Source organism: Vicugna pacos, chromosome 12 (genome assembly GCF_048564905.1).
Source record: "Vicugna pacos chromosome 12, VicPac4, whole genome shotgun sequence".
NCBI classification, from domain to species: domain Eukaryota; kingdom Metazoa; phylum Chordata; class Mammalia; order Artiodactyla; family Camelidae; genus Vicugna; species Vicugna pacos.
In genome coordinates this window covers 63,228,363-63,243,206 of record NC_132998.1, presented here as the reverse complement: position 1 = coordinate 63,243,206, position 14,844 = coordinate 63,228,363, and the positions used below count along the sequence as shown (strand labels likewise).

The following is a 14,844-nucleotide window of genomic DNA, read 5'->3' as shown; positions in this document are numbered from 1 at the left end:
CCACACACTCTTCCCCAAAATAACAAAAGCAGAAACAGAAGGAAAGGGAACTCTTCTCAACTCATTCTGTGAGTCCAGTGTTACCCCGATAACAAAATCACACAAAGACAACACGAAAAAAGAAACCTACGGATCAACATGCTTATCAGCATAGACACAAAAGTCCCCAACAAACCATGAGCAAACCAAGCCCAGAAACATATAAAACGACTGTGTATCGTTAAGTGAGATTTACCCCAGGACGGAAAAGCTGGCTTAAACTCTTAAAAAGTCAGGGCAGGAGGGGTTTACAGCTCAGTAGTAAAGCGCGTGCTTAACATGCACGAGGTCCTAGGTTCAATCCCCAGTCCCTCCAGTTAAAAAAAAATTTTCTAACTAAATAAATTAAACTTCTAAAAAAGTTTCAAAAAGTAATCATTGTAATATACTACAGTAATAAAATAAAGGATAAAAACTTCAATAGATGCAGAAAAAGAATTTGATAAACTCCAGTACCCTTTCCTGATAGAACACATTCAACAAACCGGGAGCAAGCAGGAGGAAGGTTCCTCATTCTGACAGTGGGCGTCTGTGAAAACCCCAAGAGCTATCCCCACACTCGGCGCTGAAGACGGAAAGCTCCCCCTAAGATCAAGGACAAGACACAGGTACCTGCTCTCAACACTGCTACTCAGCACTGTTCTAGAACTTGTAGTCAGAGTAATTAGGTTAAAAAGAGAAAGAAAGAAACAAGGGTAACTTGACTGGAAAGAAAAAAAGACAACTATCCATTTGCAGATGGATGACCCTGTATATAGAAATCCTCTAAAAACCACACACACAGAAAACCTACTAGAACAATAAATGAGCCTCAGCAAGGTTGCAGGGTGTAAAATAAAAACACAGAAACCAACTGCACTTCTATGTACCAGCAATTAACAACCCATGAACGTTTAAGAAAACAATTCCATTCATAATAGCATCTAAAAGAATAAAACAGGTACTAATTTATCTACTTACTAATTTATTATTACACTTGTTCTAATAAACGTAACTAAAGACAAGCAATCAAAGGGAAATGCTGCATGATGTACAGAGGGCAACAATTTGAATGACACTGAATTTCTCCCCGAACAGGCACCACAAGACACTGGTCACCCCTGAACTTAAGGAACCGTCCACCGCAAGCACAGCGGTCTGATCTGCGGAGCCCGCAAGCGCCGCCGCGTCTGCAGGCTGGGCTGGCTCCTGCACTAGGAACGCCCTCCCCGCCTCACCGCCTTGAAGAGCCCACCCTCCAGGACCCTATTCCAACCGTACGTCCCCTCTTTCACAGGCCTCCAGGTCCTGCTGGGACGCTTCTCTCATTTGTTCCACCTATGTTAAGTTTTAACTTATCGTTCAATTATGATAATTCAAACTTATGCCTAAAACCTCTACCAGGAAAATGATCTGCTGGGATGTTCTTAAGCGACCACATTTCCCACAAGATACATACGGCCACTCCGACTCCGGCTGCTTCTGGTGCGCTTCTATGACATCGATCGCAATATTGAGGTTTTCTTCCAGCTCCTTCATTCTTTCAGAATTAAGGGATGTGAACAAAATCATTGATGAGTAGGCAACGATCTTTTTGTCTGGATGGTTTAAGCAAGACCTTCCAAAGAAAGAAATCAGGGGGTTAGCCCAATGCAGCAACATGACAAAACATGATGTAACATGTAACAATGATCCCATTAACAAATTGAGTACAAGCTGATATTTCTAAGGATTTAATGAAGAATTACAACACTCTGAAACAAGTACATTGTTTACTGCAAAATTGGCAAATATAAAATTAGCCGCAACACAAAGTATCCAATACTAAAGCTGCGGCTGACTGACGACTCAAGCAACAGGAAATAACATCTGATTAAAAAAACATATTAAATGATTACATCTATAAAACAATAAAATATTCATTCTTGTTAGAAAAATAAAAAGGCAAAAAATAATACCTCAAAGACTACAGATAGTCCTTTACCAGTTTGAGGGACAGAAATATTTAAGGGAAAGTTGATATATTGGCAAGAAACACAATTAGGAGTCGAAAGCTTCAGTGTGACTCCCGGCTCATCCACCCATCAGCTGTGTGATCACAGAAAGGCCACTGATGTACCGGCTGTCAATTACGAGTCAGGCACCATGACAGGATTTTATTTTCATTTAAACTTTGTAATACTCTTCTGGAGGAGCTATTTTCTTTATTGTGTAGATTCAGAATGAGTTGACCTGACGTGCCCCAGGGCACAAAGCCGGTACCTGCCAAAGCTGAATTCAGATTTGGTTGTATCTGTCTTACAAACACACAGGGTGAGGTCACACAGCCTCTTTCAGAGTGTTTTCTGACATAAAAATGGACTATCTCAGAGGGCTTTTGTGAGGACCAGGTTTGATAATGTATCTAAAGCCACCACGTGAACTTCTCCAACTGCCCTGTTCAAGGGCCTCTCCTCTGCGTCCCCGGGGCACCTGGAGTTACCGGTGTTACATCGGCTCTTTCACTACAGCATGCCTGCCCATTCCTTTATTTCCCCAACCAAAGCATGGGCACCTGGGGAGTAAGGACTACATCTACGTTACCTTTGTTCTGCTCGTCCAGCTCAGAACCTGGCAGCTATCAGGTGTTCAAAATGTTTTAAAGGAATGAATTCTCAGAAATGAGTAATTTCTATTTCTGTAGCTTAAATTCCACAATTCCTTCGTTCCAACCTAAGTTCCATTATTATCAATCATAAAGACGTCATGCCTTCAGCTCTAATTATTGCAGGAGTTTGAGGACCAGTTACAGACTCGGTGAGCTAGAGACAACATTAGACTCTGTGTGATCCTAACACCACACAGATGAGCCCAGAAAACCCCTCCAACCAGGGAGGGCAGCACAGAAGTCAGGCAGCTGGTGTTTAAAAGGGTGTAGGCTTTGGATCCAGAGGGCAGCACTGGGTTTACGTGCCAGCCACGCCATTTACCAGCAATAAGCGTCAGTCCCCTCATCTGTCCAAATGGGGACAGTACCGCTCGGCCAGCAGAGAGGTTGGACAGGACAGGGAAATACACAGACAACATCCAGCCCAGAGCATTCAAACAACAGCTGCCTGTACTGTCACCACCACCCCCGTTCGTTGGCAGCAGAACCTGGATCAGAGGCCGGGCCTTGTGCTCCCGGAGGAGCCTCTCCTCTCACCCGCCCGTCCCCGTCACCCGCTCCCCCGTCATCTCAGTGCTCCACCAGCACAGCCAGTCAACACAAAGTAGCAAACCGCCGGGAAGGGCACCACGAACCCAGCTAGACAGACAGACTGGCTGCCACAGCCCTCACCCCTCCACGCCCACCAGATGGACAGCCTCACGCTGAGCTTAGAAGACACGCTCCGCTAACAAGTAATTCACTGCCCATACTTCAATGCTTTATGGCTTTTTTCTTATACATTTTTTTTCTTATAAAAAAGTATCCTTAACAGTATTTCTTACTTAAACCAAAATTTTTATTTACTTAAAGTAAAATTGGCATACAATGAAGAAAATCTTGAATGTACACCCCCCCAAATTATTAGATCTGTATTTACCTATGTACCCACCACCCAGATCAAGACAGAGAACGTTCCCAGAAGCCCAGGACGCGCCCTCGTGCCCTCTCCCAGCCAGTACAGAGCCCGCCACCACCGGCCAAGAGCAACCCCTGTCCTGAATTCCACTACCAGAGGTTAGTCTTCCTGTTTTGGAACTTCATGCGAGTGGAATGGTAGGACCACAGTCTTTTCAGAAGTTAGAAAAGCTCTCATCAATATACTCACAAAAAGAGCTCTGGGAAAGCGTGCATCCAAACAATGGACTGGGAATCCTCGTTCCGCGAGGCAACGTTGCCTAGAAACTGCAGGCCGCAGCGAAAGGCTGAGGGTTTACAAAACAAAACAGACGTATGATTAAAAGAACTTTTTAACACACTAAATGAGTACATCTTAATAAGAAATGTCCCATGTTATTAAACAGGAAGTTTCTGTTAGCTTCTTTTAACCATAAAAAGTCTCTCACCACAATTAGATTTTGGGCGTGATGTTAACATTAAAATGCCTTACAAAACAATGCACTCTATACAAAATTAATTAACTTCTTTAAAAGACTGTAAAAGTAGACACAGATATACCTGTAATCACATTAAATATCATTGGAACATGTGCTCCAACTGAAAGACAGGTACCCTGAGACTGGATATTTTAAAACCCAACAATCTGCTCTTCCCAAACAAGACATGTTAAATGTAAGGCTACAGAAGTACTGAAAGTTAAAGAACGGTAAAAAGATAAAGGAGGGAAATGCCAGCCTAAAAGGGGTCATACTCCACTTAAAATAAGAGATAATAAACTTTAAGGCAAAAAGCATTACTGGACATTTGCTTAAATGTCACTTCAGAATGCCTTAATTCACCAGAAAGACACAGTCTCAAATTGGAATCACTTAATAATATGGCTTCAAAATATATAAAGAAAAACTGACAAAAGTATGGGGGAAAGAGAAAAATCCACAATCAAATTTGGCGATAATAATACACCTTTTTCAGCAAATTACAGAACAAGCAGACAAAACTACTGACATACTGAAAAGATTTGAATAAGTGACGGGAGGATTTAGCTCAAGTGGAAGAGCGCAAGCTTAGCATACATAAGGTCCTGGGTTCAATCCCCAGCACCTCCTCTGAAAATAAATAAATCAATAAACCTAATTCCCACCCACCCCCATATTTAGAATATTTCACCAAATAAAACTGCAGAATATTGGACAAGATCCAGAACACTGACAACAAATGCCGGACAAGGCGAGGACATGGAGCAACAGGAATGCTCACTTAGTGCTGGTGGGAATGCAGAACAGCGCAGACACTCTGAAGACAGCCCGGCAGTTTCTTACAAAACTAAACATACACTTAGGATACAACCCAACAATGGCGCTCCTTGGTATTTTACCCAAAGTAACTAGGACTTACGTCCACACAAAGCCCAGCACACGAATATTTATAGCAGCCTTATTCATAATTGCCAAAACTCAGAGGCAACCAGGATGTCCTTCAGTAGACGGACAGATAAATAAACTGTGGTCCATCCAGACGACGGAATATTACTCAGCACTAAAAAGAAATGAGCTGCCAAGATATTACTAAATGAAAAGCCAACCTGAAAAGGTCATATACCGTACGGTTGCAACCCTATGACAAAACTATGGAGTCAGTCAAAAGGTCACTGGTGGCCAGGGGCTGGGGGAAGGCGTGGTGACGAGGTGGGGCAGAGAGTTTTTAGGGCAGTCAAACTACTCTGTGTGATCCCATAATGATGGATACATGTCATTATACATTTGTCCAAATCTACAGAATATACATGTCTATACACACATATATATAAGAAAGAGCATGCAGCCCCGTGAGAAAAACCACACTCACCAGACTGGCAAAAGTTACACTCAGAAAATAAAGTGTTTATGAGAATGCAACGCGTTAGGAACTTAAGGTTCTCTAAAGCTCTTTATATTCACGAATTCGCTACACAGACCACCTCTCAGCTTCCCTGCCTGCCCTGCAGACAGAAAGGTGGGCCCTTCAGACGTCTGCTCTGTGGGCTGGCAGGTGCAGCCTCGGCGGTGGGGGCGCTGGAGGAAGAGGGCCCTCTCTGCCTGGCTCCGGGTGCCCCTCCGGCCTCCCACCACCTGCAGCGTGCTGTCCCCCCAGCACTGGTCTCCTGCAGTGGGTGGCTTCTCCAGGGAGGGGCTCCTGCACAGCAGGACCAACCGGCCGTGTTCAGCAGCCAGGAGCTTCCTCAGGACATTTCGAAGCAAGTTCCCGGTCATGGAGCCTCCCTGGACAACCTCCCCCTGAGGGCGGAGTTCCAGCAAGTTCCTCCAGCACCACCCCTCAGCGTCTTCACTGCACTCTGCAAGCAGGCCTGGACCTTGGGCCGATGCCCCGCACACCCGTCTGAGCCCTGGGGACCTGGCTGCCCCTTGTGTCTGCAATCCCTGTGTTCTTTGGCATCTCCTTGCTTCTTAGTAGTCAATCTCCTGTTATTTCAAGCCTCTGTTATAGTTAGTAATTCTTTATTTTAAATTTTCTCTATTCAAATTAGTGTGGTTTCCGCCTCCTGGTTGCACCCTGGTGGGCACAGCAGATGAAGAGAAGGAAGGCGGAGGGAGGGCCCCAGGGGCAGCGGGAGAAGATGCACCGAGCACAAGCCTGAGAAAAGGGTAACAGCTCAGTCAGTCAGGCCCAGGTCGGACGCACAGAGACTAAACTGTTTTCCTAACAAAGAAAATGTAATACATAGAATTAGTTAAACCAGAGACAACACTGAGGTGATAGAGAGAGAACGGCCCCAGGACACACACCCCCACTGCCCTCAGGACTGCAGGCGCGCAGGGAGGACAGTGAGGTTCCGAGAACCCGGCAGCCAGGGGACTTCCGCAGAGCTGGGAAGTCAAGTACCTGAAACACTTCTGTACTTAGTGGTGCACAGACACTGCCCCGAATGCCCCAGCCCCTCCTCAGGTTACACCCTGTAACTGAAGGCGGGTACCAAGCCTCTACCCACCGTGGCCACGCCCAGCTCTGCCTGGCATCCATGCCGAGGGGTCGGTGCCCACACTCTACTGTCTGCTGTTTCCAAAGTGGTCCCCATCGGGGCCACGGCGGTCCAAACAGACAAGGTGGCCTGTGATGAGATGCTGAGTGCAGAGAGAGGAGGACACTTCTGAGCAACTACACACCAGCATGAGTGAAGCATCAAGATCAAGTCACCAGGCAGAGAGGTAACAGTAACATGGTGATAAACTATGTGCTGAGTGCTTACCAGGCGCGAGACACCATGTCCTAACTGTATCATCTCATCTAGTCCCCACGACAACCTCGTGAGGCAGGTGTTAATACATCCGCCCTTGCACAGAGCACATCACAGCTCGGAAGGTCAGGTAGCTCGGCCGGGGCACGAAGCCTGCCGGCGGCAGGAGCAGGACTGGCAGAACAAGTGGGGGCCCTTCCCCGGGAACAGCGATCGGGGCTCATCTCGGGGCTCATCATGGAAGGCGCACAGGAGACTCGGAGACGAAATGAAAGCTGCTGCTCCATTAACGGAAGCCCCACCAGGCCGCGCCCAGGAGACATTTTTAAGGGCAAGAGGACTTTCAAAGTCCTTCAACCTCCTAGATCCCAGCTTTGCTAGGAGAGAGGACAGAGCTCAGGTCCTCTGTCCTCAGCCTTTCCCGGAATCCAGGCCTTCCCTTCGAAGCCTGTCGCTGTGGCTGCAACACTTCCAAGGCAGAGCAGCCGTAAGGGTTTAAGAGGACAAGGTGTGTAATGTGCCCGTGCCGGTCACTTACTCACAGTAACTCAACAACCAGCCGCTCAGAGAGGAGCTGTGAAACTGGCCAAAAAGCAAAACACCGAGAGAAAAAAAGTATGCAAAGAAAATGCTGAACCAAGAACCTCAACACCATATTAAGTTAACATTGTAATCTAAAATAAAGAAGCAAGACACAAAATTGCAAGTACACACCCATACCCATACTCAGAAATACTGAAGAATGACTAAAAAAACAGGCAAGTGTTCACCCATGTAGCCTGCATACACAGTGATTATTGTTCTTGCCACTTTTATGAGCTTTTAAAAATTACTCTGCAACAAATTATAGAAAGTGTTCATAATAAAACATAATACCTTCATTTTTAATCTTAAGTACAGTTTACACAAGACATTTATATTTCTACTGAATATTTTACAATACTAACACTCAAATCCTTGTAAAATTTAACACACAAAAGAAGCCAATAACATGAGCTGGTCTGAAAGCCAACTGACCCAACAATTCATCAGGCAACTAAAAATTAGCCCTCTGAATCAGAACACAATTCTGGGAAAGAAAAGGTTTAAAGACGTCCTAGAAATAAGAAAAGAAAACTCCAGACAAGGACAAATGACAGTTTACTTTTACCAAACAGCTTATCAACTGATCTTTATGTAAACAGTGCAAATGTTACCAAGCCCCTCAGAGATCCCAGCAGCATTTTTACAGATTAGAAAAGAACAAAGGCCAAAGACAACACCAATAACTCAATTAAAATAACTCATGCTTGTGTTTACACAAAAGTTGATGAGCATAATATATTCGTCACACCACTGCAATTATTCTCTGAAAATAATACTCTAAATATTATTTTGACAACGTAATTATAGTTTTTACCTCAAGAGCGGTAGCAAAAAATTGGCACAGAGAGCCTGCTAAAAACCTACGAAGAACATGGTTCTCACAGAGAAACAGTCAAAAGACAGCACAGGCACCGTGTCAGGAGCTAGAACACTCTGTGAAAGATTTGTATTAGGTTAGGTCTGAACTGACATACAATAAAATTTGTTCAAGTTTCATTGTTAAATCGAAGTTTCATTGTCAAATTCCAAATTCAGTAATATCACTAGGCCTTTTTCAAGAAGAGAGTGAGAAATTTCACTTAACTTCCATTGTCCTTCTTGCCCACCAAGATCCTTCCAAGTCTGTCAATAAACACGGGTCATCTACTCGAAACGGATAGAACCGAAAAATTTTAAAAGACCTAAATAAATGGAGAGATGTTCCTTATTCATGGACCAGAGGGCTCAACGTAACGGAGACGGCAGTTCTCCCCAAATGGACCCGTAGATTCAACAAAATTCCTCGTATCCACAATATGTAAGTAACTCTTGCAACCTGACAACAAAATTTAACAGCCCAATTAAAAACTGGGCAAAGGAAGGACCTGAATAGACATTTCCCCAAAGAAGATTTACAAATAACCAGAAAGAACATGGGAAAGTGTTCAGTATCATTAGTCAGCAGGGAAATGCAAATTAAAACCACAATGAGACACCGCTTCACACCCACCAGGATGACTATCAGCCAAAGACAGGAAACCAAATGTCAGCAAGGACGTGGAGAAACCGGAACCTTGCACTGCAGCCTTGTTGGTAAAAGTATAAAATAGCTGCTATGGAAAAGTCTGGCGGTTCCTTAAAAATTTAAATATAAAATTGACACAGCAATTCCACGCCTAGGTATATACCCAAAGGAAGTGAGAACAGGTGCTCAGCTACACACGTGTACACGCACATTCACAGCAGCCCTATCTGAAACAGCCAAATGGTGTGGAACCAGCCACAGGCTCATCACGAACAAATGAATAAATAAAATGTGCTATATGCATGCAATGAGATATTATTCAGTCATAAAAAGAAATGAAGCACTGATGCACGCTACAACGTGGTTAACCTCGAAATGCATTATGCTAAGTGAAAGCAGCTAGACAAAAAAGGTCACTTAATTCCATGATGCCACTTCTATGAGAAATCCAGAAGCGACAGGACGCAGGACAGGGGCTGCCAGGGGCCCAGGGAAGTGGGGAAGTGGGGAGCAATTGCCCAACGGGCGCAGGGCTTCCTTTTGGGGCGATGAAAATGTTTCCGGGAGTGGTGGCTGTACAGTATGGTGAAGGCGCTAAATGCTACTCAGTTGTTCACTTGAAAGTGGTTAATTTTACGTTATGTAAACCTCATGTCAATAAAAAATACATTAACTAACTGAGGTAGTTACAACTGCAACTACTTAAACTGTGAACAACTCTTAACATACCTAACACAACACAGGATTATAAAGAGCTACACTCTCTGGCTGGCTGCATATCAATGAACAGCCAAGCCACCAACCAAATAACTGATTTATCCATCAGTGACAAACGGGTTCATAAAAAGCTTCAGAACTCTGCTCCTCGACCCTCCTTGTGAGATCATCTGTTTGCTTCCGTGAAGAGAAATCTAATCCCGAGAAAGGAGGATGAAACGATCCTTTACCATATGCTGTAAACACGATGTACCCGATCTTTTGCAGCAGAGGTAGGAGAGGGAAAAGGGACAATGGACTGAGGGGCACACGGAGTCCAGGGAAGATATTTTCAAGATGGAAAATAGGAGAGCAGGTTACATGCTGACAAAATGCTGGAGTAAAGACGGCAAAGTGACGATGCTGGAGAGAAGGGGGTAACCTCAGGAGAAGGGTACTCGGCCGCGTGAGTTGGGGTGCGCGGGGAGGGCTGGCTCCGCTCTGACACTTGGTCGGCGTTTATACAGAGCTTCCTCCGGGCAGCTTCCTCAGGACGACACCTTCACAAGCGAAACCTACTCCTCCCTGCCGCCGCCCTTCAGCTCTGTCAGTGACCAGCTACCCAGCACGTCAGTATTTTTCAGCGATTACAAAAGATAGTACACTCTGAACTCTCTCTTTCAGAATTATCATACCACAGTCAGACTTCAAAAATAACTGCCTTTCCGTGCAAGAGAGTGAAGTCTGTATTTTAATCCCCCAATTGGAGCACTGAGGCTTCTGTTCTGTCACAAAACGGAGCTACAAAAAAACTTTTAAATATGTAAAGTTTTAAAATACAACCTAATCCTACACCCTACCAAACTGAGAATACTCAAGAAATTACTGCTGTTCAAAAAAAATTAGAGCAAACATTTTGTGTTCAAATTCTTAATGACTAAAATAATTCCAAAAAAAATTACAATGTCCCAAAGGAAGAATTCTAAATCAAACAGAAGGATGCAGGAATTTTAACAAATGAGTTCTGAATGGAAACACTAAGGAATCACAGAACAGAATGAGAGTTAAACCGAGCCAGGCAGCACCTCTAGCAGCTAATCTAGCCTGTTGCACTGGGTGCCTCAGTTTCCAGGCCTGGGAAGACTGTGTCACCTTCATTTCTCTACTGACCTCCAGCACCCGCAGTAACATTAAGTATACTGCACTTTACACAGTCAGTAGAGGCATTAAGAATTGTATATAAATCAATTTATAAGTCAAATCATACTTTAAACAGAGCTGGAGATTTCTCATTTAAAGTAAGTATTCGAGCCCAGGAGTGTGGGTTGTGGGAAAAATAAGTTTTTGTTGAATTATTACTAAAACAAAATTTTTTTTAACCTCTAATCTAGTACATTTTATATGCTGGATGTTTACATTAAGATGTTCTTATTAAATGACTTAGGTTACCCATGAGTGTTTCAATTCCTTGACTAAAGAGATCATAAGATAAAATTTTATGTTTTTTAAACATAATATTATAATAATACCCTCTAACCAAAGAAGAAGTGTTGATGCTAGTAGTTTAAGAACCAAAACCATTCCAAAAAGGCTGGAAAAGCTTCCTGGTCCTCAAATTAAGCAGCCTGGTTTTTCTCTTAACCCCACACCGCCAGCGAGCAGCAGTCAGGGCTAACTTCCCTTCCTGTCATGCTACATATCTGACCTGTTTAACATATTTAGTACAAAGCTGGCCTCACTGGAATGTAAACGCCCTGAGGACAGAGATTTCCATCTGCTCTGGTCCCCCCGGGACCCCACCCCGCACTGGGGCAGGGCCTGCACGGCCCTACCCAGTAAAAGGCACTATCGCTTTGCGAGGGCCGCCAGGACACGGGCCCGGACTGGGTGGCTTCACCAGCAAAACCGGTCTCTGTTTTGGAGCTGGGAGGCTGAGATCAAGGTGTCGGCAGGCTTGGTTCTTCTGAGGCTTCTCTCCTCGGTCTGTAGGGGGCCGTCTTCTCCCTTTATCTTCCGAGGGTCCTCGCTCTGTGCTTGTCTTTATCCCAGCCTCCCCGCTCACAAGGCCACCAGTCACAGCAGACTAGGGTCCACCCATATAGCCTCATTTTGCCTTCATTGTCTCTTGAAAGGCAGTGCCTCCAAATGCAGTCACGTTCTGAAGTACACGAGGGGTCAGGGCTTCGAGGTATGAATTTGGCGGCGACACAATTTCGCCCCCAACAGGGGGAAGAAAGGAAGCTACCACAACTTTCTTCCATGATAACCCTTCAGTATCACTAATGAAGTTTCTCTGTATCATGAAACAGAACATTTGCTTTAATGAATGATGTAATACTCAAAGTGCCGGTATTTAAACCCTTTTCAAAGATACAAACAACCCAGGAACGACACTGCAACTTACCTGTCAACAGGGATTCCTGTTCCACGCGCAGCTCACGGAAAAGGAGAATCAAGTCAACAGCGACACCGACTGTGTCCAAGCTCCTGCATAAGGTCAGAAAGACCAAGTCAGATGCATCCTTTTCCTTAAGCCTGTGTTTCAGTGACGATCCAGTGACTGCAGAGACCACAGCTGACAGTTCCTGTAATGCAGGGTGACAGCCCCCAGGGAGCCACACCTTAGTCCCCAAACCTGGGACTGTGCCACCTTACACGGCAAGGGAGACCTTTACAGTCGTGAGTAAATCAGGATCTCGAGAGGCTAAGACTGACCTGGAGTAACTAGGGAGGCCCTATGTATCACCAGGGTCCTTATGAGAGGAATACGAGGAGGTCAGGGAAGGAGGCTGTAAGCCGAGGATGCAGGCGGCCTCTAGAAGCCAGAAAAGGCAGGAAAATGATCCTCCCCCAAAGCCACGCTGACCCACTGCGGGCTTCTGAACTCTGGAACTGTAAGATAATAAATCTGTGCTGTTTTAAACTATTAAGGTTTTCAGTAATTTGTCACAGTAGCAAGAGAAAACTAAGTTGGGTAGCAGAAATGGTGTGCTGCTATAACAAACAGATACACGGAAGCGGCTTTGGAATCTGACAATGGGCAGAGGCTGGAAGAATTTTGAGGCGCATGACAGAAAAGGCCCATGTGCCTTGAAGAAACTGTTGGTAGAAATGTGGACACTGACGGCACTGCTGGTGAGATCGCAGACGGAAATGAGGAACATGCCATTGGAAACTGGAGGAAAGTGGCAGAAGCTTCGCAACACCATGAACTTGGATACTTAGCCAAGCAGATTTCCAAGCAACATGTTGAAGGTGTGGCCTGATTTCCTCTTGTTGCATATGATAAAAATGCAAGAGAGGAGAGATAAAGGAAACCGAAAGGGAACGAGGTGTGATTTGGGAAACTCTCAATCTACACAGACTGCAAAAGATGCTAAAACCAGAAGGTCACTGTTAGGAAAATGTGCTCTAAAGAGAAAGCCAAGAGTGTGGCTGGATGACCTCTTGCTAATGCATTGGCAGAACCAAAAGGTCAGTGTTCAGTCACACGTCTCTCTGAAGGGATCAGGTGTGTGAATCACTGCCCTCGGTCATCTCCGCAGAAACCAGGAGTAGAGATGGGGTTATGATCTGAGGGAGCTCTGTGGCGGGCCTTAGACTGCCTAATGGTGTATAAATCCCCGTGACACACACGTGAGACCCACGAGGGTTTTGAGAATGTTACACCAGTAGAAACTCAGCCAACTTGGATGAAATGCACAGAGAAAGGACGAAATGAAAGAGGGCTGTTAACTCCCAAAATTCTGCAGGCAGGAATTAGGGTGAACTGCTCAGCTGAAAACAGTTACTCTTACTCTTCAAGGAAAAGGAGGCTGACTCTGGGGGCAGGGCCACGGGCAAGAGCCTCGAGCCGCAGAGGGCTATTCCCAGGCCTCAAAACCAGAATTTGCCCAGCTGGATTTTGAGATGGCTTGGGACCAGTGACTCCTCTTTTCCCTCAATTTTCTCCTTTTTTAGAGTAATGTCTAAAACTGTTATCCTATGCCTGTCCCACCACTGTATTTTGGGAGCAGACTACTTGTCGAGTTCCACATGGCTAAAGAAAAAAGGGACTTCTGCCCTGGATGAATCATGTCCAGAGTCTCACCCATATGTAATTTCCACGGTAAGATTTGGGACTTTTTAGCTAATGAGACTCAGGTGAGATTTCGGACTTGAGCTGATGCTATAATGGGTCAGGAATCTGGGGGACTTTGGGATGAGATGAATGCATTTTGCACACAGGATAGAAATGGATCTTTAGAGGCCAAAGGGTGGACGTGGACTGTGCCAGGCAAAGTAAAGGTCCCTGGAAGATGTCCACATACTAAACTCTGGACACGGTGAATGTTACCTTATACGGCAAAAGAGATGCGACACAACAACGACTACATATGGGATCTCTGTCCCCAGTGCCTGGCACAGAGCTCCTAAATGCTTGGAAGTTCCTGTGTGACAGGAGTGCTTTCTGTTATTCATACCAAGCCCCTCTCAACCGTACCTGAGTTCATGCTAAGGAGGCAACTTTGCTGGGCCTGCAGACAGCTTCAGGATGGGGGCTGGTTGCCAGGGGAACCAGCCACATGATCAGATGGCTAGACAGCTGCAACTGTCAACCCCAACCTCCCACTTCCAGGGAGGGGAAGAGGGCTGGAGATCAAGTCCAACCACCAATGGCCAGTGATTTAATCAATCGTGCCTATGTGATGGAACTTCCATGAAAAAAGTCCTAAACAGTACGTCTGGAGGGCTTGTGAGTGGGCTGATGAACACATCAAAGAGCTGAGAGGAAGATGCGCCTGGAGAGGGCAGAGAAGCCCCACCCACCCTCCGCGATGCTGCTGCCTGGCGCTCCCTGAGCCGCACCCTTCATAGTAAACTAGTAGGAGTATGTGCAGTGTTCCCTGCTTTCTGTGAGTTCTACTGAACTATCAGACCCGAGGGGTGTCATGGGAACCCCTGAATCAGTAGTCAGCTGGGCAGAAATGTGGTCTAGGTACTCCGTTTGCAGCTGGCGTCTGAAGTGGGGCAGTCTTGTGGGACTGAGTCGTGAAGCTGTGGAGTCTGACGCCACAACTCGAGGTAGTGTCAGAATGGAACTGAACTGTTGGACACACAGTTGGTTTTGGAGAATAAGAACTGGTCAAAAAAAACATCACAAGAGACTTTCTATTGTGATTAAATCACTGGTGTGAAGACGGGAGGGTGACCCTGGCTTCCCTGGGTGAGCCTCGTGTAACC

The 14,844-nt window shown here is 45.4% G+C and overlaps 1 protein-coding gene across 2 annotated transcripts in view; it reads right to left on the bottom strand.

The window, feature by feature from the left end:
* The window catches only part of ATXN10 (ataxin 10), a 146,150-nt gene that overhangs the window by 108,250 nt on the left and 23,056 nt on the right, over nt 1–14,844 (bottom strand). For both annotated transcript variants that reach the window (XM_031673669.2, XM_072973693.1), the window contains exons 3-5: nt 12,026–12,108; nt 3,813–3,909; nt 1,478–1,636 (exon numbers count right to left, since the gene is read on the bottom strand). In XM_031673669.2, the coding sequence (XP_031529529.1) occupies nt 1,478–1,636; nt 3,813–3,909; nt 12,026–12,108 (339 nt within the window). The remainder of the gene's footprint in view (nt 1–1,477; nt 1,637–3,812; nt 3,910–12,025; nt 12,109–14,844) is intronic.